Source organism: Sciurus carolinensis, chromosome 9, assembly GCF_902686445.1.
Source record: "Sciurus carolinensis chromosome 9, mSciCar1.2, whole genome shotgun sequence".
In the NCBI taxonomy this organism is placed as follows: domain Eukaryota; kingdom Metazoa; phylum Chordata; class Mammalia; order Rodentia; family Sciuridae; genus Sciurus; species Sciurus carolinensis.
The window spans coordinates 134,048,560-134,073,745 of record NC_062221.1 but is presented as its reverse complement, the minus strand read 5'-3'; the positions used below and the strand labels follow the sequence as shown (position 1 = coordinate 134,073,745).

At 34.9% G+C, this 25,186-nt stretch overlaps 1 protein-coding gene across 11 annotated transcripts in view; it reads right to left on the bottom strand.

Moving 5' to 3' along the window:
• Positions 1-25,186, bottom strand: part of Ttc3 (tetratricopeptide repeat domain 3) — a 104,195-nt gene that overhangs the window by 24,100 nt on the left and 54,909 nt on the right. For 9 of the 11 annotated variants that reach the window (XM_047564526.1, XM_047564519.1, XM_047564523.1 and 6 more), the window contains 12 exons: positions 24,483-24,584; positions 23,045-23,137; positions 22,350-22,414; positions 21,325-21,461; positions 19,906-20,232; positions 17,208-17,459; positions 14,858-14,904; positions 13,799-13,855; positions 12,694-12,767; positions 10,691-10,855; positions 5,007-6,072; positions 3,935-4,000 (listed from right to left, as the gene is read on the bottom strand). In XM_047564526.1, the coding sequence (XP_047420482.1) occupies positions 3,935-4,000; positions 5,007-6,072; positions 10,691-10,855; positions 12,694-12,767; positions 13,799-13,855; positions 14,858-14,904; positions 17,208-17,459; positions 19,906-20,232; positions 21,325-21,461; positions 22,350-22,414; positions 23,045-23,137; positions 24,483-24,584 (2,451 nt within the window). Of the gene's footprint in view, positions 1-3,934; positions 4,001-5,006; positions 6,073-10,690; positions 10,856-12,693; positions 12,768-13,798; positions 13,856-14,857; positions 14,905-17,207; positions 17,460-19,905; positions 20,233-21,324; positions 21,462-22,349; positions 22,415-23,044; positions 23,138-24,482; positions 24,585-25,186 lie in introns of those variants that run through there. The other 2 variants (XM_047564520.1, XM_047564530.1) reach the window with 2 other exon arrangements.

Sequence of the window (25,186 nt, the reverse complement as noted above, 5' to 3'; positions counted from 1 at the left end):
GTCCTGTACCTCCCCGAAATGCCTGATTGTCTTCCAAGTGTAAAAGGCAGGGAATAAAGTATTTAAAATTCTCTGATTTACCAGAGAACTGTTATCTATAACCAGGGTGATAAGACATGCCAATATGCCTTGGAAAGCCCCAGTTTAAGTCTGTCCAGATTGAGAGTTTAGCACAATGAACAAACTTGATGTTTAAATAACAAGATTATATGTTCAACCTTACTATGACCCACAAGCAAGAATTTATGGTTTTAAGATCTTAGTTACCTCTATTTTCATTCTCAATTTGTCAGAAGGATCCCAGTGAATAGTAACCGAGTACTATACTATGAATTAAATTTATATGCCCCCATATCATCAGAATAGGTAAGAAATTAAGTGCCATTATTACATTTAAACTTTGAAATACATTATTTTTGCCTTTAGTCAGAAAAACAAAGATTAGGGATGTGAGGCAATTCTCAAGGTCCCAGAATAAAGCATCAGTCCTGGGATTCAAATGCGAGTCTCACTGATTGAAAAGCCAGCATCAACTAGGTTAGGGTCATGGTACTGAAACTAAGAACTAATTTAAGAAGGCATGTGTGAAGGTCCCAACACTGACTCACCAAACAACAGAATCTACCTGGTTTAGAGTTAAGTACAACATAAAAATTCAACATACTCAGTACATACTATATATAGGTGAAAATATTCACTACAGCACTCTTTATAAGCATGAAAAGCTGACATAATCTAAATGTTCAACGATAAGAAACCAGTCAAATAAATTATCATATATTCATACAATGGAATACACTAAGTATCCATTTAAAATGATGATATACGTCTATGATTATTGACTAGTCTGTTTACTAAAAATCTATAATATGTTAACAGAAGATTACAAATTTTAATATAACTTACATGCTGTGATTCATCTTTTAAAAAATGTTGCTTAATTATATGCAAATGTTCAAGTAAGCACTGAAAGGCTACACATCAAAATGTTAACATGGGTGAGATGAATGTAGTTGATTTTCAACTTCTTTTTCATAATTTTCAATAATATTCATTTAAAAATATTTAAGGGCTCTATATTACTTTAATAAATGACTAAAACTATAAAATCTTTTGTTCAAATAGTGGCAAGTTACACAAAGTTCTAACGTTACTTCTTCCAAATATATAGTTAAATATCCATATTTAACTATATATTGGGTCTTGTAAATCATTTACTATCTGTAATTATAGAATTGCTTCACTGTTAAATGACAGCATGATATTTCACTACATAGATATACCATAATTTAGTCTACTACTGCTATATGCGTGAATTATATTCATTTCTTGCTGGTACAAATACAGACAAAACAAATATACAAATGTCCTTGCTCACTGATCTCTACACACAAATATGAGTGCAGAAAAATTATACATTGCTTTCCCCAGACATTTTCATTTTATTTTCTTTTAATAACATGTAGATGAATAATTTTCTTATATCATGTGTGGTTGGGTATTTTTTAATATGTCTAAAAATCATCTCTCTCTATATATTTTACTGTGGACTATTTACTTCCCTTCCCATTTTTGTGACAGGGTAGTAACCTTTTACTTATTTACAGAACTTTACATGTTAAGGAAATTAGTTCTCTATCTACCATGCTTCAGGTTGTCATCTGTTTTCACAATCTGTGCATATATATTATATATGTATATAAACACATACTTTTTTGTGTTTTATTGATCTTATGAAAACATTTTCCTAGGTACTTTTATGGGCCCATTTCTTTCTATTTAAATCTTTGATCTGCCTGGAACTTATTTTGGCATAAGGAAGGAGGAAGAAACTTAAGATGATTTTTGTTTAGATGTCAACCCACTTCACCTAACATTATGTATTTAATAATCTACTTTTGCTCACTGTTAATTTACCATCTTTATTTTAGCTTAAATTTCTATATTCTTCTCTCCCATTAGACTCTCATTCTAATGACCTATTTATGTGATATTAAGATTTATATTGTGTTTTGACATCTAGTTCCATAGTTCCCTTTCTTACAATTTCTTTTCCTTGGTCATTCTTGATGTTCATTTTTCCATAGAGGAACTTTTAAATCAATTTGTCTAGTTCCAGATAAATACTGTGCAGTAGTCAGCTTCCAGACTCCAAGTTAGGTCTTGGGATCCTAGCCTTGTGGTATTCACATCCTTAGATAAACCTTTCCCACCGAATATCAGGGTTGATGAGGTGGGTCTTTGTGACCAACAGAATACAGGGGAAACGACAAAGTGTGACTTCCTAAATAGGTCCTAAAAACCACTGCACTACATGGTGGTCTACAAGGCAAGGAGCTGAAGGCTCCTGCCAACTGCCAGCACCAACTTCCAGCCATGGGTGTGAGCCATCTTGGAAGTGGAATCTCAAGCCCCATTTACTCCTGCAGATGACTAGGCCTTGGTCCAAATCTTCACTATAACCTCCTGAAGACCTCCAGAACTACCCAGCTAATCTGCTCCTCAGTTCCTGACCAAGAGAAACTGTAAGACAATGTTTACTATTGTTTTAAACCACTAGATTTTGAGGTAATTTGTTATATAACTATAGATAATTAATACACCACTCTGTTCACATGTGTACTGGAACTGTTAAATTTTAAAATCTTTAGGGAAAAATCAATCTCTTTATTATAGTAGGTCTTCCTATTCAAGTATATAGAATACCATTTCATTTACACTTTTTGTGTGTCTCTCCGTAGCATTTTAAAGTTTTTTTTACATACATTTTAGTAGTTTATCATGTTGTTGCTATTAAAAATGGAATATTTTCTTCTAATATATACATCCTAACAGATTGTTGTTAGCACATGGAAAAGTACACTTATGTTGTATTCATTTACCCCTCTGAATTTTTAAAATTTGGCATAGATTTTCAGTTATCATTTTGAATTTCCAGGCATACAACCTTAGCCTCTGTAATTGGTTCTTACACTTACTTTTATCTTATTTCTTTCTCATATCTAATTTTGTCAGCATCTCAGGGTGATAATAAATATTAATGACAATGTCTGCCTTCAAGCAAGATGATGGTTTTTAGCTTAAGAAAAAAGCTTGCTAAGAAATATTTGATTCCCATTTTATTAAAACTTTTGGTCAAAAAAGGGACTGGGATTTGAATTTTATCCAATACCTTTTCTGCAAGAGTTGATCAAATAACTTTTATTCTTTGACAGTTAAAAAAATATTTTTAGTTGTAGATGGATACACCTTTATTTATTTTTATGTGGTGCTGAGGATCAAACCCAGTGTATCACATGTGCTAGGCAAGTGCTTTACCACAGAGCTACAGACCCAGCCCTCCTTTGACATTTTAATAAAGTACATTGTATTAATGGGGTTTTCTATTTATATATATATATATATATACACACACATATATACTATATATAAATATAAATAATATATATTTTATATATATACATTTTTTTAGTTTTAGGTGGACATACCTTTATTTTATTTATTTCTATGTGGTGCTGAGGATGGAACCCAGTGTCTCACATGTGCTAGGCGAGCCCTCTATTGCTGAGCCACAATCCCAGCCCAACATTAATGGGTTTTTCGATTGAAACATTCTTAAAATGATAAAGGTCTTTATAATATTGTTCCATATCATTCAAGCTTATTTATTATAAATTAATACAAGTTCATTATACCAGTTAAAACAATAAAGCCAGTATACTTAGAAATCAATATGCCAGGAAAAAACTTTTCTTTTGCTGCTCTTCTCATATTTCAATGATAAAAGCAAATAAATAATTTTTTGTTATATTCTAAAGCTTATTCCATAACTATATGGAATTAGCTAACTCCAAAATAGTTCTAATTCATCATCCCATCTAGATTAATTAATGAAAATCAAATCTTTAAACAGCTTAATACAATTTTGACTCACCTGTTGTACCTCAAAAGGATCATATGGCTCAGTATTGACTTCTTGGTGTGTTATGTTCCAAGACACCTATGTTGCAAAACAAACAAATTTAATTTACCTCAATTTGATTTGGTAAAACAAGTCTGCTATTTAACAACACTTTAGAACACATCCACAATTTTTCAAAAAGGTTTAGGGTCCCCCCCCCCAATTTAGGTTATGTTTCAGAGTTTCTATAAATATCTCTAATAGGAAATTTCATTTAGAACTAGTATAACTGAAAATGATGTTAGTTCATTACTCAATTTGATAAGGATTTCATGTATTCACACTCTATAAACAAACCCTGATTTATTTTCATGCTTGTTAGATAGGAACTCTTAATTCCTCATTTCTCTCCATCTGATCTTTTTCTCTCTTTCTTTGTATTGGTGACTGAACCCAGGGATTTTAGCATCGAGTCAGGGTTTCACTAAGTTGCTAAGGCTGATCTCAAACTTGTGATCGTCTTCCTGCTTCAGCCTCTGGAATCACTGGGATTATGGGCATGTGCCACTGTGCCTTGTTGCTTGTCTCTTTTTTAACTTTGACAAAGATGTTTCCTTTTTTCTTTCCCAGGGGAGCTGCCAGCAAATTTTCCCTTCCTCCTTCATGCGGCAAGTTCTATGGGCAGGCACCCTAAGTGGGGAGGTGTCCTGCTCGGGTCTGCTGGAACTGCTGGGTAAGAGGGTATGACAAGGGCTTCACTGTCTGCATATGTACTTCTCTACAGCAGTGGCCACATCCTCCTTTGTGCCTTTATTATTTAGGAAGGTGATATTTTGGCTCCATCTGCTGACTCATTTATCTTCTTTCTTATCTGGTATGAAATTTGGTCAGGGAAGGATATGATTTACTGGACCAAAACTTCTGACAAAATTAACCACCATGCCCCACAAAAAAAGTTCATATTAAAAAAAAAAATTTCAGGCAAAAGCTTCAGTAACTATTATAAAGTCAATCATTCCTAATAAGAACTTCAGTAAATACAATGGCAATGAAAAACAAAAAGGGAAATACACCTTCAGTATAAAGCCTTTCTCGTTAATCTTACCTGCATGGCAACCATCTGCGTATGTGGAATATTTGTTACCGCGTTGGTCCTTTCTGGACTGACTTCACATCTGTTGTTAGAGTTCCCACAGAGACCATCGTTTCTGTGAGACTCACTTGGGACAGTATCAGCATCACCCAGGCTGCTCTGTGACTTTACAGATGCTTCCAAAGAGTCCTCAAGGATCTGTGTTTCAGAGACAATCTGGTTACCAGCAGCATTCTTAGCACTCAAATTATGATCCTCAAAATAGGCAGTGGTGTTTTTATCTGCTTTGTCACTGGCTACAAGAGATGGCACCACTGGTATTGATCTCTGCAGCTGATATTCAGAAGAAATGTTGGCCAAAGATGTGTAAATGCTGGTGTACTGGGGCAAACTTGGTAAGACATTTATATATGCTGGTGGTGTCTGGGTGATGTCAAATCCCTGAAAAGGAAGATATGTACAGTATCCTGTGACCAAATGGGACTGAGTCCAATAGGTTGATTTCCCATCCTCAGGAACTGGTTTGAGAGAATGAGAAGAGACTTGCTTGTGATTTACATCCTCAGAGACTGACAGGGGAGGATCAGAAGAGACCCCTGTGGGTTTCCCATCCTCAGAGACTGGACTAGAGTAACTCTCAGGTACTGGTTTGGGTGTCACGTCTTCACAAGTTGGTTTGGGAGGATCAGCAGACGTAGGTTTGGGCTTCACATCCTCAGAAACTGGTGCGGAAGATAAATCAGATGCTGGTTTGGACTTCACATCTGGTTTAAATTCCCTAGCAGTTGGATTCAGTGGTAGTTTGACTCGTAAATACTCCCCGGTTTTTGAAATCTCTTCCACTTTTGTTTTAATGTTTTTCTTCTTTCTTTTTTTCTTGAGTCGTAATGCAACTTTTTTTAATGCAATACAGTTATCAATCACAACAAAACGAGGACATCCCAGGAGAAAAGACTTTAAACCTCCTGCTTTTTCTAGTATCTGTCGAGTTTCTTCTGGGAAAAACTCATATTCTTCAGAGAACATCTTGTTACTCATATCCAAGGGACCATGTTCCTCCAACAACTGAGAGAAATAACTTGGAAAAAAATTTACATTTACATAAGTTACTAAATGGAAGTACTTGCACATGTTTATTTGAAAAAAAGTTTATTCTACCAAAGCAAAATACTATTTTACTTCTCATTGATCTCAAACACTATAACAAACAAACAAAAGGTTAAGTATAATCAATGATAAAATAAACAAAACTGTCTACTCCTTAGGAAATAATCCTTTAAAGCTTTTTTGGGGAAATGCCAAAGGAGATCAAAAAGTTATTTATAAATTTCAATTACATAATTATACAATCTCTTTTTCTGTATAATGAAATGAATTTTAAAAAAATATTTTTTTAGTTGTTGAAGAACCTTTATTTTATTTTCTTATATGTGGTACTTAGGATTGAACCCAGTGCCTCACACATGGTAGGCAAGTGCTCTACCACTGAGCCACAAACCCAGACACTAATTATATAATCTCTTTAAAAAGGCAATGATCAAGCAAAATTTATTCAGAAATAAGAATGTCATATGAGAAAAGGAAATCAAATCTTTAAAAATCCTATCTCAATTTGCATATTAACATTTTTATGATTAGCAATGTGCAGTGAGTGATTCACAAGGAAAAGGAAACTACTCTTAGTGATTCAGCAATGAGGTTCCAGTCACAAAGGGGATCAGCAACACAACTGATGCTGAGCCAAGTGATGTTACCAAGCAGCTAGTAAGTCACAATCCTGAGGAATATCTAATTCTTCTCATGTAAGTTTGATTCAGGGACACTCTTTAGTATTTATTCGTTATGGAGAACAAAACTATACAGTTTAACAAATGTTCTGATTTTTTAAAAAAAGTCTCTATACAGCATTCATCAATGATTCTACTGTTGAAAAATACTTACCATGTGTAATGAGGTAAAAAAAGCAAAAGACAACCTAAGTAGCTTAGGGCCTCATAAGCTGCTGAGGCTGACCTGAAACCTGCAATCCTCCTGCCTCATCCTCCTGAGTTGCTGGGATTATGGCTGTGTGCCACCATGCCTGGCTAGAAAAAAATCTTCAAAGAAAAACAGCCTCCATGTTTTTTCTAATGCTAAGCAACAATGAATTTTTCATATATTCAAGCAGAACCAAATTTAACTCAACAAGCGTTCTTGGCCTAAAGAGAAATGGTACTATAACCATATTATTAAGAAAATTTTAATAGTTACTATTATTGAAAAAGAATAGAAAATGAATTTTTACTCTACATTTAGACTTTTCTAGATCTTGAAAAGTAGTCTTAGTAAAGTATACACTGGATCCACAATAGCACAAGTATGATTTTTCATGATCTAGTATTTTACAGGGGTTAGAATCAGTCTACCAACAGTGCACACTAGTAGTGGTGTGGCTGTGTAGTAGAGATGAAAGAAGTTATAAGGAAAGATACAACTGAGATGATGAAGAGGCTATGATCATTTCAGTTTCTGCGGCTTAAGAGATTTATCTTCTCTTTCAACACCTGGCCCCCATCAAATACCTCGGACTCTAAAAGGACTAGTATTCCTATACTTAACCAGAGACAAAGTAGTGGTCACATGTATAAGATGAGTAAAAAATAATAAAGTCAATTACACAGGAGATATTAATAGTTGTTGTGTATATGTTTGCATGCTGTATGGGCATACACAACATTTTCATGATTTGATGATCATCACTATTGTCTCAAGTGGTCAGAGAGAGACTTGCAGAATGCCAGGACATGCTGCTATCAGCATGGACAGGATAGGATGGGAAAGACGTTTCACATGGCACTCCCGTCCTACTATTCTAAGAGCACCCTTTTGAAAATCGTACTCAGGATTCTTACTCAAACATCATCCTCATGAGTAAAGCACTGTGATACTACCAATGATCATCCTGACTCTCCTCTATGTTGCAGGCTACATGAAAGACCTCTGCCTTCTACTTTTCCTCCCATCTATAGTACTCAGGATTCTTACTCAAACATCATCCTCATGAGTAAAGCACTGTGATACTACCAATGATCATCCTGACTCTCCTCTATGTTGCAGGCTACATGAAAGACCTCTGCCTTCTACTTTTCCTCCCATCTATAGTACTCAGGATTCTTACTCAAACATCATCCTCATGAGTAAAGCACTGTGATACTACCAATGATCATCCTGACTCTCCTCTATGTTGCAGGCTACATGAAAGACCTCTGCCTTCTACTTTTCCTCCCATCTATAGTACTCAGGATTCTTACTCAAACATCATCCTCATGAGTAAAGCACTGTGATACTACCAATGATCATCCTGACTCTCCTCTATGTTGCAGGCTACATGAAAGACCTCTGCCTTCTACTTTTCCTCCCATCTATAGTACTTAACCTCATGTGGATGATGAATCTTGGCTAACACTACTGAGGTGCTATTTGGAAAAAGTGAAGGCAAAAAATCTGTTTCAGTTATCTAAATCATAAAATGTTAGAAAGGGACATTAAAGAGAAATTGGGAGCTGGGGTTGTGGCTCAGTGGTAGAGCACTTGCCTGGTACGTGTGAGGCAATGGGTTCAGTCTTCAGCACCACATATAAAGAAATAAAATAAAGGTCCATCAACAACCAAAAAAATATTTAAAAACAACAAAAAGAAATTAGGCTAAATTCCTATTTTAAGGTGCAACACTAAAGTCAAGAAAAGGTTAATTCATAGTAGTTATCTCATATTCTTGACTCCTTGTTCAATATTTTTCTACTCTACACTCTTCATATATAAAAGTTTAATTTTAGTTTTCTTTTATATGTAGCCAAAAAAACAAATCATCATTTTTTAAAGTATTTTTTTATTTGTTCTAATTAGTTATAATGACAGTGGAATGCACTTATGTATTTTTATAAATCATATATAAATGGAATATAATCTCTCATTTTTCTAATTGTACATATTGTAGGATCACGCAGATCACGCAGTCATACGCGTACATGAGATGTCTGTTTTGCTCTACTATCTGTCAAATCATCATTCTTAAGCCAGCATATGTTTACTCTCTCTTTTTTTTTTTTTGGCACTAGGGATTGAACCCTGGGACACTTAACCACTGAGCCACATCCTAGCCCTTTTTACTTTTTATTTTGAGAGAGGGTCTCCCTAAGTTGTTCGGGTCCTTGTTAGGTTGTTGAGGCGGGCCTTGAACTTGCAATCCTCCTTCCTCAGCCTCCTGAGTCACTGAAATTTAGTTGTGCACCACCACATACAGCCATGTGTTTACTTTGAAATTTCAAGAATTAGGTTTAAGAAACACCTTCCTATAACTTCTTGGTTTTCTACTATTATGAGATATGAAAATAAAAACAAATCAGTCTACTTTCTTCTCACAAATGTTTAATTTCTTCCCACTTATAATGGCAATAAATTATTTTTTAACAATTATTTATATATATATTTTTAGTTGTTGACGGACCTTTATTTTATTCATTTATTTATAGGCAGTGCTTAGAAGTGAACCGAGTGCCTCATACATGCTAGGCAAGTGCTCCACCACTGAGCCACAACTCCAGCCCAATAAATTCTTTAAGAGGAAAACTACACTCTAGTTTCAGTTTTGGATGCCTGAAGCAAATTCCAGGATATTTTAAGAAATACCAGTGCAATTTTATAGGTAAATACACTGTCATCTAGGACTTCTCTGGAAATATGATTTGCTGAGCATTTCAATTCTAAGGAAAAATCACAAAAAAGAAACCCAATTTTAACTAGACTAAATGGGAATGAAGTGTTGAAGAAAAAAGAATGACCATACTGTGAATGAGTGACAGGATTTTCAGGAAAATAGTTTTAAAATTTATTTCCTACTATAGATCCTAACCCTCAATTTCTTTAAAAAAAAAAAACAAAACAAAACAAAACAAAAAAAAAACCTCAAGTACTGCTTATTAATGCCAATCTCAGAATGTTAAGCTATTCCCTAGATTTTCCCAAACTCTTTACTAGATTATTTTATCCATCCCACTCAAACTTGAATTGTTAAATTTCACATTCATGTGTTCAATCCTGAAGTAACTCACACCCAAAGTCACTTAAAAAGCAAAGGATGTTTCTCTTTTATTACATCATGTCCAGGAAGTCCAGTCTCTAGTAGAAGGCAGGAGGATAGGATTCTGTATTTGTATTATTAACACAGCTGAACAATTACAACACAAGCTGAAGTAGTAACAGCATCCTGGGATCGTTTCCCCCCCACAAAAAGGTAATAGTTCACGGAGTTATGTAATTGTCACTGCATTTTGAGATGCCAAACCACTACATCCTTCAACATAAGAACAAAGAGATCAAATAATCATATTAGTCTGTGTCAAATGAATACCTTGGAATTCATGACAAAAACATTATGGCTGAAAGCTTTGTTTATCATTTCTGTTGGGACATACCAGAACAATTTCAGAAGTATCTATATTAGCATTTCAAACCGTCAAAACCAAAGATTGGTATGACCCTAAATTTAATAATTGAAAATCCTCAATTAACTACACATAATATGTGGCACAAGTTCTCAGAATAGTCTTCCCCAGAGACTATGAACCAATAAATGAGCACTTTAATAAAAATGACTTTTGATCTTAATTGGTAGTGTTAGTATAAAACAAATGGAATAGGAATATTAATCTACTTACTCATACAGAGTTGAGCATTTTTGTTTTGGGTTAATATCCCATATTTTCTTATTGCGGACAACATATTCATTACTGTGTTGGTCATAGAGAGCTTCAAATTCTTCTACATCTTGCCGAAGATGGTCAGGCACAGCAAACGGGCCTGCAGAATCTGAATTGCGTCTGCTGATTAAAAAGATAATTTTTTGAATAATAAACTTTTGGGTAGTTTAGTAGAACATTTAATTGAAGCAAAGAACATGATGGTAATGAACGTATGACTTGATTTTATGTGGAAAGAAAGTAGTACCAGAGAGCTCAGTGTGGAACAGTTATTGTCCATAATTATAATCAAGAAATATCATAACTGACATTCTAAATAAGCACTTTTAATTTAATTCTGTACCAAGCACATTTACCTCCCAACTCCAGGTTTAAAAAAAAAAAAAAAAAAATTAATGCTGTATTAATTGTAACTTGTTAAAGAGTTCAGAGACAAACGAAGATCTTACAATTCCTATTAATTTAATTAAAGTGATATTGAGACTGGTAAAAAGTACTAATAAAAAGATTTATAAAAAAAAAAAAAAGGAGTATGAGATTTTAGTATTTTAAAAAAGATACAGTAGATTGAGTGTGGGGATTAAAACCACACAGTGTGGTTAAAATCCTGGCTCTTCTATTTATAAGTTTTGTGTCTTGAGCAAGTCACTCAACTACACTGCCTCAGTTTCCTTACTTATACTATGGATGAAATATCAGTACTTATTTCCTAGGGTGGAGGAATACATTAAATGAATTTATGTAAGTAAATCCCTTAGAGTAGTGCCTCCTACATATGTGCTCATCTCAACAAAGGCTTTTATGTGATCTGAATGTCTCTTCCCCAAAAACTCATATGCTGAAACCTAATCACAAATTAGTTCGTGAGGGCAGAGACATGATGAATGGGATTTGCACCTTTACAATGGTGTCTTTAGAAAGCTGCCTTGTTGTTATGGTTTAGATAAGATTTGTCTCCCAAAAGCTCATCTGTGAGACAATGCAAGAAAGTTTAAAGGTGAAATGATTGGGTTATGAGAGCCTTACTGCTTTCTTCCACCACACCCTTCCACCATGATGTGCTGCCTCTGGTGCAGAATAATGAAGCCACTATCGATGAACCGAGATCTCTGAAACCATAACACCCCAATAAACTTTTCCTCCTCTAAAACTATTCTTGTCAGATCTTTTGGTCACAGCAGCAAAAAAGCTGACTAAAACACTTGTCCATCCATCATGTGAGAATACAGTGAGAAGGTACCATCTATGAACCAGAAAGCAGGCCCTTATGAGACAAATGGATATGTCAGCTCTTTGATCTTAGACTTCTCAGCCTACAGAACTGTGAAAAGTAAATTTCTGTTGTTTGTAAGCCACTCAGTTTATGGTACATTGTTTTGGAAGTCCAAATGAATGAAGACTGGCTCTTAATTCCTCCACTTAGAGAATTCATGAAAATGAGTGCAAATTTTAACTGTTCTTACAACTTCCTAAGAAATGTGAAAAAAAAATTTTTTTAGTTTGGTTTTATTGGTCTCTTTAAAACACAGTTTCAACAATCAGATGGCATGAAAAATCATATAAAATTAAACCATAACATATCTAGCTTCCAAATTAGCTTCCTTCCTCCTATTACAGCAAAACCACTAGTTAATTATCAACAGAATATTCTCTTTACTGAATACTTTAAAGGACATTTTCTAGACATTTTTCTAGACTTTTCCCACAGTGTCCTGAACACAGTGGGTTCTCAATACATGCTTATTGAATGAATGTGGTCACCATTCCTGGGACTTTAACTCATAATGAATTCTTAATGACAAGTCATGCTATTAATTCAGTAGATTAGATCAGGTTGTGAATATGCAAATCTTTAGAAATGAAAGGGAAATAAAACACACATTTATAGTACATTAAATTAACATGCTTATCAAGTGAAAACATGAGTTATAATGAGGTAAAATTTTAAAAATTATACTTACTGATAGTCTTCACCTGAAGTGATAGTCTCATTATTTGGTGTTACTGTAGTTGTTCCAGATCCAACTAACATTGGCTGGTTTAAAAGGGAAAAAAAAAATAACAATGACATCTAACTTAAAAGTCTATGAAAGAAAAAATTATCATTAAAATTGATGAACATTTATATAAATATGCACACTGACTGCCAATATTTAAAACTTATCCAAATTATCTGATAAATAGGAACACATAGTAATATAAATTTTAATGGCCAGAAATAAGTTCAAATTAACATCTGGGGTAGTTTCCAATACTCCAAAAAACTTTAAATGTCCCTTGTTTTAAACTCCCATATTAGTGAAAGACACATTGTCAGAGACACAAGGAAACTTATACTGGAACCTCCAAGCAGCTTGCATCCTCTTCTAACACTCGCTCACTCTTTCTACCCCTGTTCCTCTTTTGCCCCCAGGATACACTGAAACCAAGAACTCATCATGAAGCTGAAACAGAGTACGGCCTTAGGTGAAAAGAAGGGAAAGTATCCATCAATCCTAAGACTGATACAATGACTAGAAATCATCATTCTTATTTGACTATTTTAGATAATAAAAATTTAAACAATTCCAATATGAGCTTCTGAATACTAGAAACCAATGTCTTATATGCTCTCATCTCTTCCTAAAATTCAGCATAGAAATAATAATAGATAATTAAGCATTTACTACCTAAAAAGCAAAGGTTATTAATAACAGGCATAGGAAAGTCAAATAACTTGCTCAAAGTCACAGATAATAATTGGTAGAACTGAGACAGGAACCCAGCCGGCCTCACCCTGCTCTATGGCTATCCACACAGGGTCCTACATTATGTTTTCACTTGGAAGTATCTAGAAAATATAAAGAACTATAAAGATTAAGAATCTCTTCAAGAGCTACTTATATGCAACACTAACCTTAAATTTCCTTGAAATGTAGGAGACTGCCAAAATAGACGGAAGCCTAGAAAGTCTTTCTCTACAAAATATTTCAAATTACTGTAAGAATTGCTTATTTCTAATTTATTTATTCAATTTAATTATTTTGCAGAGTCTGAAAAAGAATTAATATAGAAAATATTCCATACCTTTGTATCTTTTGGCTTCTTTTTCTTGCCTTTGTTTTTCACCTTGGTAGAACTAAACTGAAAAATGGGGGAAAAAAAAAATCAATGAACACTCAAACAACACCATTATGAAGCTCAACATAAACAAACCATACTGATTTTCACAGACTGGTCATCAATTACACGTATATAAAATGTCATGTATCAGGTCAAGTGTTACGACTTGCAACAAAAAAGAAGAAAAGGCTTAATGATGCCAAATGTTGTAACTAAAATTAAACTGTCCTAACATTTTAACCTCATTTTCAACAGGGCTTATGTTATTCTAAATAATCAACTGAACTTTTAAGCAATTCTGATTATGTGCTATAATAGCATTTTAATGATATCAGATGTTCTGCATCCAGTCAGACACTGGGGGCACAAAGAGTGAATGGAGCAGCAACTGTTTCTCTATGTGGTATGTTAGCTATGCTTCCCTACCTAGCAGGGCAAAATATGACAGAGTAGAATAAGACAGAATTTCATATATAAATTATTTGATCCTGAAAACTGATAAATAAGTGTCTTCTCTTTGAAAACTGCCAGAGAGAGTGGTGAGGAATGCTATTCTTTTCACTATTTAATCATGTTTCTCAAATGAAGAATTTCTGGCTTGCCAGAAAGAATAAAAGGCAACCAAAGTTGTCAAGGAAGACAACTCTTAAATTGTTCTTAAGTTAAACTCGGCGCAGAGCTAACTGAAACAAAGACCCTTTGTTTTTCTTCATCACAAAATATCGCAATTTTTTTTCAACTAAAGAACTCTTCCTTTTCTTTTTCTAATATTAACATTTATTAGTTGTAAAAACTTTATGGAAGTTATTTAACTTAAGCCTCAGAGTTTGCTGATAAATGCCCCATTCCCAAGAGGATGAGTGGAAATAACTTTCTAATAAAATAATACACATCTTCAGAAGTCCTCCTAATTTGGTTCTGAAAAGCTACCTGTGATGTAAACAAATACTGGTCTGGTTCTTCTTCCTTTCCTTTGGCTAATACAAATTAGAACATATGATTTAAAGTGGCCAAGTAGCTTACCGGAGCTTCACCACTATCTTGTTTCCTTAATACAGTACAGCGGCTGTCTGTAGAAGAAATAGAAGGTTCTATGAAGAAACTGAATATTTACATTACAATACAATATACTAAAGTCCTAAAACTACTCCAAGACCACTATCATAGACTACATTCTATTCCTTATTTGGGTCTGAAACAAGTTTACTTTAAAAACCAAGGGCAGTAGAGTAGTGGGGCGGATGCACTCCTATAAATCCCAGTTACTGGGAAGGTTGAGGCAGGAGTATCACAAGTTAAAGGCCAGCCTGGGCAACTTAGTAAGATCCTATCTCAAAAGTTTAAAAAAGGGGTTGGAGGTTTAGCTCAGTGATGGAGCAATTGCCTAGCACGTGCAGGGCTTCGGATTCACTCCCTGGTACTGCAAACAAAACAAAACAAAAAAATCCAAGGGCAAAATGACTGACTAAATGTAGAGTTACAGGTGCCACAATTAAATAAAATGTCAAAAAAGTTGATGAAATAATAAAGTCTTCAATCAAGAGACCCAAGGAACATCAGAGAGGGCTCTGGGAAGGAGAAGAAATTTAAGTTAGACTTGGAATGAACAGGCAAAGGGAAGGCCATGGCTGGGGAGCTGTGTGAACAATGACAAGAGGCACAAGGCTGGTCTGGATGCAGTCAGAAGAGGGCATATGCTCAGAGGGCAGCCAGAGTGGTGAGGAGTGCAGACAGATGATGTGAACGTAATTTGCAGGCAAAACTAACCAATTATTTCCCCTACAGAACCCTTACAGGATCAGATATTCTACAAGAGTCACTAGTAGTAATATAAGAGAAAGATTAGAGGCATGAAAGTCCGTCTGGAGAGACTACTGTACTAGTCTGATCATGGAAAGATAACTAAGGCCTTAGCTTAAGAAAGTGGGATGGTTAGGAAAGGCAGATCAAAGATAAGGCTTATCTATACCTCGTGACAAACTAGTTAATCTAGTAACAGGGAGCAGAAAAGAATGGAGGCTAACTTTAAGGTATCCTGCTAAAAAACTAGATTTACGACAAGAGTCACTAAGAAGAATCTAGGAAAAATAGATCTTTGAGATGTGATAAGCGGGTTTAGTCACATTACTTTGGCTGTCTACACAGAAATTCTCTAGGGAAACATGCATCCAGATTTCACAAGTGAAACTGGGGTCCCAATTATCATTGGTGGAATTACTGAATACCCTGATATAAAAGATCAGTGAATTTTGAAAAGTTTTAAGAAATACTATCCTCCTTTTAAATAAAAAGACATAAAACTGAAAATATCCAGGGTGAGAGTAGGAGACAGAGATAATCTTGAAAATCTGTTGGGATCACCAGAAATTTGACTGGTAGCTTTTGACTCCACAGAAGAAAGGAGGGAAACTGTGGCAGCCAGATGTTCTGAGTATTTCAGGTACAGAATGTAGGAGTCAGGAAGAATGAACACTAAGAGAAAATTGTGTCTTTTTCAGTTGTCCTGTTGTGTGACCCAAACATGCACTGGGTTTTCTAAGCTCAGTTTCAGGACAAAATTTATTACCAGCAGCAACAAACTGATGGCACTTATTTCAGGCTATCAAGTAGCATGTCACCGCTCATCAGGAAACAGTATCCTAGAAAGATAAAGCCATCTAGATACAAGTGTGCACTTTTCTAAGAACCAAAACCAAAGTAAGCTTTTCAGTTCCTTATACTGCATTTGGACTTTATAATACATGACACTGCAAAGTCAGGTTTTCAAAACAAATGGCATGAGAGTCTTATTCCTAACAAGATATAAAGTGGACTGATAAGGAAAGGGGGAGAAAAGACTGTCACAGGATGCATATACAGAATGAGAGATAAATTAAAATTAAGTTAGAATATAAGAATATTAGAATTCTGAAGTAAAGCAGGACCACAGAGATCACTGGTCCAAATCATTTCATTGTTTTAAGGATGAGGAAACTAAGGTCCAAGAGGAGTTAAGGAATTCATTGATAATCAGCCTATTCTGTCAAACTGGACTCCATGCAGTTACCCAAACAGGCCCCTCAGCTCCCCTCTGACCCACCTCTCCAAGGACCAAGCCCCGCCCTGTCCAATTCTACTTCCACATTCACAGGCCACCTCAAAGTCTGTCCCTGCTCCACAGCTTTCCTCTCAGGGAGAATCAAGTGCTGGTTTTTTCCTCTGAAGCCCTCAGCACTTTCTTATCCTTTCTCATCAAAAGGTCACTTGTCTGTCACCATCTTTTCAAAGTGAATTGATTATACCATAATTTTCACCATTATTTAAATGAGCAGCTCCTTTGCAGATATTTTCCTTAAGATTAACTACAATATAAATCCAACCTTGGTCCACATACCCATTATATCAAAGAACTCATCCAAAGCACTGTGCAGTGCTGGGAACTTGTCTCTGTGCTCTTCCAGCAGCCATATTAAACATCGTGCTTCCTTTAATGACGTTGGCTCACAGAAGTAATCAAGTTGCTTTCCTTCTATAGAGTCTAGTTTATGACCGTATTTCTCACTCCAGAGGAAAGTCATGATGCTAAAATCAAGCTCCTTAAGAGATGCTGCATATCGAGAAAAAAAAGGTCCTGTGGCATCTAAGCCTATAATGAAAACAAAATCCAAATCACAAGCAGGGAAAATATTTTACTGTAAAATCGCATGGAGTTTCACATCTTTGAAAGTGGTTCCTTTACAGTTTGCTTATATTTTCAGTGAAAACATTTTAATACTTTAAACCAACTTGTTTGAGTTATTATGCATTTTTAGAAACACCATATAACACTAATAAACTAAATACAATAATTTAAGCCAAAGACTTCTATCATTATAGATATCTTTTTTTGCACTTAGGAGATGACAATGTGACATTAAATTCCTTAGAAAACAATACTAAGTTTCTGACTAATATATAATAACTTTCATTTCAACTGATAAACTGGCAAGATTTTACAATGTTTTTCTATGTATATTCCACAGCAAGTAAACAATAACATGCAAAATTCTGCCCCAATGCCTTTAACAGAATGAGTAAATCCTCCTCTAATACCTCCAAGAATTGTTCCTATTTCCCAAAATATCACGGTTCCTCACCATGGTACAAAAAACTCAAGGTGGTCACCGTTCCTGTTTTTATTCCCTGCTCTCCACATCAGAAAACAGGGTGACTTCAGCCTCATAAATTCCCACTGAAAGTATGGTGAATCCTCACTCCTCCCTAAAGCCACCAAAAAGCAAAGAGGAAATGTATACAAATTCCTCATCATGCTTCTAATACAGCACTGTCACCTGTACGGTGACCTGGGCCTGAAGTCCTCAAATCAGTACATGGAGCAGCAATTACTAAAGTCAAAATTACTTTGGCCTGCTGTTTCTTTCAGATGAAACAGCTTACAGAGGTCATGTTGCATGAGAAAGTAGCATAAAACACCAGAATTGGTGACCACATAAAATACTCATACAGCAAACTGTCTAAAGGAACCCCCACTGAAGAAAGGCACTTGCGTTCCCTGTGCAGTCTCCGATGCAGGCCAACCACATTACTACTGAAACTCATTTCCTCTCACTTGTACTCCGCTATTTCTTTCTCTCTCCTTCCACCTTTTGCTGAATATATAAACTGGCCTCTCTTGTGTCAAATATACATGATGAGACTCCACTTTTTGTGAGAAAGAAGTAAAATTACAGGAATTGTGAATTACTTGCCTTAATTAAACATGTGATTTTACTTCAGGGCTATAGTAACAGTTACTAATTAACATGCTTGAACTAATTTTATATTTTAAATAGTATGTATATGTACTTTTAAAAATGATACCTTTACTCTTCAGAATATACATGGGTTACATCACAGGACATATTCATATTTTCCTGCCAGGGACCTACAAGACTTAAGTATTGCATTTACCTGAATCGACACTGACTGGCACTCTTCCAATGCAGTCTACCCCATAAGGCCTCCTTCTCCAGTCACCAGTCTATCCTCCATGGCACATTACAGTAAGTGGGAACTTTAGAATTTACTTTTCTATTGGATATTACTGACAGTCTTAACACTTAAGAGTACTTTTCTGGGACCAGAAACCCATGAAGATCTATGCTCAAAGCAGGAATATTTAGCTATCTAACTATGCCAGCCTTGTTGCCATTTTACTTTGTCTCTACCAACAGAAATTGACCAGAATCTTCTTTGAAACCCTTAAATTCTACTAACTGCACTTCTGTAAAAACTCAGGAAGGTGGAGGTAGCCGGTAGAAGCTGGGCAGGGCTCTACTCTTGGGACTGTTGCTGAGAAGCACTGCCCTCTTTCCTGTGGGTTCCTGTAGTCTTTCATCAATAGCTGCCAGCTGAATCAACTATCATGCCAGCCCAGTGGCTACCCTGGTTCCCATGATAAATAGTATCTTGAGAGATGCCCAAAGCATCCCTACCTAGTATTAAATAGCTACTGTACCTGCAGGCTCCTTCTGCAGTCCTGCATGGCCTTGGGCAAAAAGCCTGAATGGGAAGTAGGGGGTGTATCTTCCTCATCCTTCCCTGTGATTCAAAACAGCCTACGCCAACCCCAGGACACATTTCTTCTCATCCTTCAACACAGATTTGCCTGAGGTGATCCTAAACAATTAGTCCCATCTGCTTGTCCTAAATTTTTCTTCACAGAATCTTAATTTTAGATTACTTTTCTTTCTCAACAAAGCTATTAAGCTGCACAATCCCAGAAGGTACTCCACAGCCAGCAGGTTCCAGCGTATGCTGGTTATACAGGCTTGTGTCTAGTATTCACACTTACAAATGTTTAGCATTTAACACAAGGCTGAATTTCCCTATTGACTGATCTATAATGTTTAGATCTTTTAAAAAACATATTGTAACCTAGTTATAGAATAACCTAAAAATTATGTGTGGAGGGGGTAGTATTTTTCAACATACATGTGTATCTGCATTTAAAAAATATCACAAGTGATAAGATAGGAAAGTGAAAAGAAATCAGAAACCTACATTTATCTTTCCTACCAAACTACATCACTCTAGAATATAAAGGGACATACCAAAGCTATTAAGTTTCTGGATCCAGGTAGCTAATTTGGGTTCCACTTCTTTAAGCTCACTCAAAACATGAAGAAATATCCTTGTCTTTACTCTATTCTTTTCTTGAATCAAGTGACGAATGACATAGTCCACTGCTTCACTGAGGAAATTTCTGCTAGAAAAACAGGTTGTATAGTCTTCTGTGCTCAGAACTTTCCAAGAAAGCAATTCTTTGAGAAGCTTGGAAGGGTTCAGTATACCAGATTTAATCTTATCAGCATACTGCTTTATGCACTGCAGAATTCTGTCATCAATGAACTGACAATTCTGACCACTGTTTACAGTTTCTAGGAATAAATAACAAAGGCGAAAGTGATAAATAGTACTAATTTGCAGTGATATAACTTAGAAATAATGTAACATTATGTGATAATGTAAAATACAACTAATATTGACTACTTTACATAGACAACACGAGAAACTTTCAACTAGGAATATAAATATTTAAAATACTTCCGAAAAGATATAAAAGTTCACATTAAACTGAACTTTAATCAAAAGTGAGGACTTTATTCCCTTCATTCCACAGCATTCACATAACGGCACCTAAAATCTTCTTTCCTCTAAAATAAAGTTTCTTCCCTCAATAATCCCAACCCAACCTCATCACCAAAACATCATATTCAAGAAATATGTTTAGTTCTTAAACATGCAGAGTTAAAATACATTCCTGGAAAACTTTTTTCAGTAGTGAAGATAATTATGATTGATTTGTAAAACAGTATTGGAATATTAGATGAAAATTAACAGCAAGTGGTAACTTTCGTTTTGGGAACACAGTCGCTATAGTAGAAAACTGAGAATTAACTACTTCACCTTAAAACTAAAATTAAATATATTGGCTGAGACGCACAGGAGTGGTAAAATCACCTATGAACGTCCCCAGGTTATCAGAGAATGAAGAGAAGACGAGCATAAAAGATGAGACTGGGCGAGGATATCTCTATGGGGCCTTTTATAAACTGCCTCTTTATTTCAACTATTCCAGACAATTAATAGTTAATCTACAGTTCAATGATTTGGAACTTAAATGCACATAGCAGAATTTACAATGAACTATCAATATGCAGGTCAGATACTGTGTTCATCTTCAGTTTAAAGAAGAGGAAACTGACAGAGTTCACTTAGAGTTAGCAGCAGGAAGAGCATGTGAATCCCCGTGAATTGCTTCGGAAATGATGTTCTTCAACCCCCTTACCATCTCAGAGTAATAGAAGATAAAGATGTTAACTGAAATCTGTATTTTAGTGACAATATTAAAATACTAACTGAAATCTATATTTCAATTAAATAACCATAAATAGGAGCCTTATGACTCTCTATATTTGTACGTTTAGTTAAGTGTGTACTATTCTGATCATGCTTGGACTTTTGCATACCTTTCTGTTCTTCGTTTTTGGGTGGATTACTTTCTCTTAAGTCCTCTTCCATTCTTTCTTGTGCTAATTTTTTTGCTTCTTGTTTTTGGATCTTTCTCTTCAATTTTTTGTCTTCTTTCAGTCTTAGCTTCTCTAGGCTAATAAACATTTACAATTAGTGATAATTTACCTTTGTTATATATTCAATGACTACTTTCCATTGCCTACTGTAGAAAACATTCTCCAAGCAATAGGCTGTGACTTTTAATTAGAAAACTATGTAAAATTTGTATGGATGTTACTTCCATGTATATAAAGCATATAAATTATTTCAATGTATATAATGTATAAAAATTCCTATGCAGGGTAAATAATAGTACATGTACTCTGCAAGTACATGTAAACTCTGATCTTAAAGCAAGATCCCATAGTAAAATATTATTCTCACACCATAATATCAACATGGGAATTTGGTTGATCTGGTTACACTGAATTCTTTCCAACAAATAATTCTGTTCATCTTTTCTTTTGGTTTTTCTTGGTCACAAATGATAAGAAAAAAAAAAAAATCACTATTTAGGATGAAAACAAGAAGCAGGACCAAAAAGAAAAGAAAAAAGGATTGGAATTATTTGATCTAAACAAAAAGATACAGAGGTGAATAATTTTGACAATACACTGAGTATTTCAAGGTAAGAAATAGTCATTGGTTCAAAATGTTTGGTGAAGAAAAAAATGCTTTTAAAATTAAAGCTTAAACAACTAAAATCTAAATATATAATTTTTGTTAAATGCCAAATCTGTTAACCAAATATGTTATAATTTTACTTATATGTTCAAACACTAAATAATGACTTTTTCAAGTTTTCAGTATTTATCCAAACTAGTTTTTTTAAGTTTTGAATATCCATAAAAATAATTTTTAAAATACTTCTTTATGTGTGCACAGCCAATTAAAAAAATAGCATAATTTAGAAACCTGCATTTAACAGAGTTATATTTTAAAAGACAACATAAAACTACTGATTGATTGTTAAAAATCTTACCTAGAACATTTCTGTTTCAGAATAGGTCTTGGAGGAACCTTTTCTTTTATGACCTTGTGTTCAAACTTTAAATAAAACAAAGACATCCAAAATTTGTCTCATACTCCCATGACATAAAGCACAAAACCACAAGTAACAAATATTTCAGAAGCAGACACAATGTTCATTTTGATAAAGAACAGTGATGATGTTTTGACCCAGACAAAAGCCCAAAAAGCTTTAGCAAAAATAATTTACTGAAAAGAGGAACAAGAGAGTAGACCACTTTAGGAAGAAACTTTAAATAATTAAGAATAAACAGAAGATCCAATAAATTACATATATTACAACTACCCACTCCTGCCACTTTCAGGTGGTAAGTTTAAAGGCACTCCCTCAAGGCACTCTTTCCCCTTCCTAAAACCCACACCTCCACCAATACCCCAAAGTTTTGGGGTATTAATAAAACGGAAGTTATCAAAAAGAGTAAAAACAAAATATAAAAAGCTTTCTTTTCCGAGTAGGAAATAAAAGAATGTGAAAATGCTTCATTGCAATACATGTCCTAATATTAATTTTCTTAAATGATATAACTGTTTTTTTCCTATAAAAGACAAGGTCCAAATCACACAACTTCCATAAATTTAAAATGTTTTAACAGGTGCAAACATTTTGGTTACGAATTTAATAAAGTTTCTCCTTTATCAGGTACTTACTTCACATTTAACTTGACCCCCACTGCTAAAGATGATAATCTTAGAAATGATACCTTCACAGTCAGGGGTAAGACAGATTCCTTGCAGAAAATCCTATTTGATTTAAAAGAAGAAAAATGTTATGTTAGGAGGGATAAATCTATGCGTGTATTCCATTTTACCCACAAAGTACATTCAAAATATACTGTAAAAGTCCCTTCAGGGAAGCAGTGAAAGTTCCCGATTGCTGCCATGTGATTTCAGAGCCTCCCTATAGAAGCCTGAATCGGCAGATGCAGAGTTGAGCGGTGTATGTGACTTGCTCTGGTTAATGCGAGGTGAACTGAGATGGCACACACCAGGTCTAAATGAATGCTCTAGGAAACTCTGTGTAAACTGGCTATCGTTCTTCTCCCTCTGATACAGAAACCTGATCCATAAAAGTACCACTCTTCAACTTGGATTCAGAAACAAAGAACACGGCCACGGAGAACAGACCTGCTGCAGCTCCACCGTGGCTACCAACTAGAAAACTTCAGAACAAACAAGAGTGTAAGCCACAGGATATCTGGGTTGCATATTACTTCAGCACATCCCAGTGACAGCTGACTGACTGATAGAAGGTCACTGGGAACCCTGGGAATGGTCAGGACCACTATGGAGAGTACGAAGCTTGAGTAACTCAACGGGATAAGAAAGACAGCGGAAGTGGCTCCGAGGCAACGTGAGGTTTTGGGTTACAGTTATATCTCTACTTATCTATGTGAAAATTAGTTTCTACCAAACTTAAATAATTCCTACTGCTAAAAGACACCTAACAATCACATTTTTCCCACTAGGTATAGAGGTTTGCATAGGACTATGCAGTATTTTTAAAAAGTCCTTTTTTTAAGTCCACAGCTTATACAGATTGGAAATAAACATTGTAACTAGGAAATAAGATTGTAAAATCCTGCCCTCTTCCAAAGTATTCTAACTAATGGATTAATTAAGCATTATCTTGATAAAAAGAATAATCCCAGGAGAATTGGTAGTGTAAAATTTAAGTTAATTTCTTACACAAATTACCTTAACCAATACTCATAGAAAGCTAAAATGTTGGAACCTTTATTCTACATTAACACTTTCAATCTATGACAGACTAAAATTGTGCATAATTTAAGACCTGTATTTTAAAATGAGAAATTCAAATTTTTATTTCTGATCATAACATCACAATACAAAATTTAGTTAAGTAATTTATTAAAGGTCTCTACAGACACTGCCTTCAAAGTTGTGTAAAATTTAAAAACTCATTTTCTACTTTTTTTGTTAAAATTGTGATTTAAAACTTTCTAATAAAGTCTACAATGCTCAGGAAGGAATTTATATTCATTGAAGATTTTTTTCTTTTTCTACTACTTTTTTAAACATTCAATACACATACTAAAAAAATCTAGACAATCTTATTGTGGCTTACCTTGTCAATTTTATCATTAAAGGTGGTTGTTTTTAACTTCTTCCAGCAGTTCATGTGAAATTCTATTTTACAGTACTGGCAACAGCTGATTCGTATAAAACCCTGGGTTTCAAAACATTTTAATTCATACTTTAAAGATGTCTGTGCACACTCACTCATTCCCTCACAGCACACATACTAAGATGAAAAAAACTGTTGCATTCACCTGGCACCTGGCAGATATAACTAAACATTCTATCTCCTTGAAGAGGGACACAATACTCTGTACCACAAAATGCCTAGTTCTATACAGGACTTGACGGACATCTTCATTTCCACAGCTGACATCTGCATTATCCTTCACAACATATCAAACATTTTACAAACATAGCATCTGATCTACTAATCTAAGAGAGGGACAGTTATCTTCCTGAATAAACCAAAAACTTAATCGCTTAATTAGCACAAGACTTGGTCTCGAGTTAGGTTTTTAGGGGTTAAATTCAGCAACTACATTGGTCTTTCTATTCTTGGACTCGATTTTTACAAGGCATTAGTAATGCAACAAATCAGAGGTGACAATCTCACTATTTCTATATTCCTAAGGACTGGGCAGCTACATGACACATGGCTAGAGGAGGAAATGGAATTTGCTGGCTTTCTTCTATGGTTACCACCGCTCAGAGCATTTACTTCAGTGGCCCTAGGTTCCCATGTGAGATGAC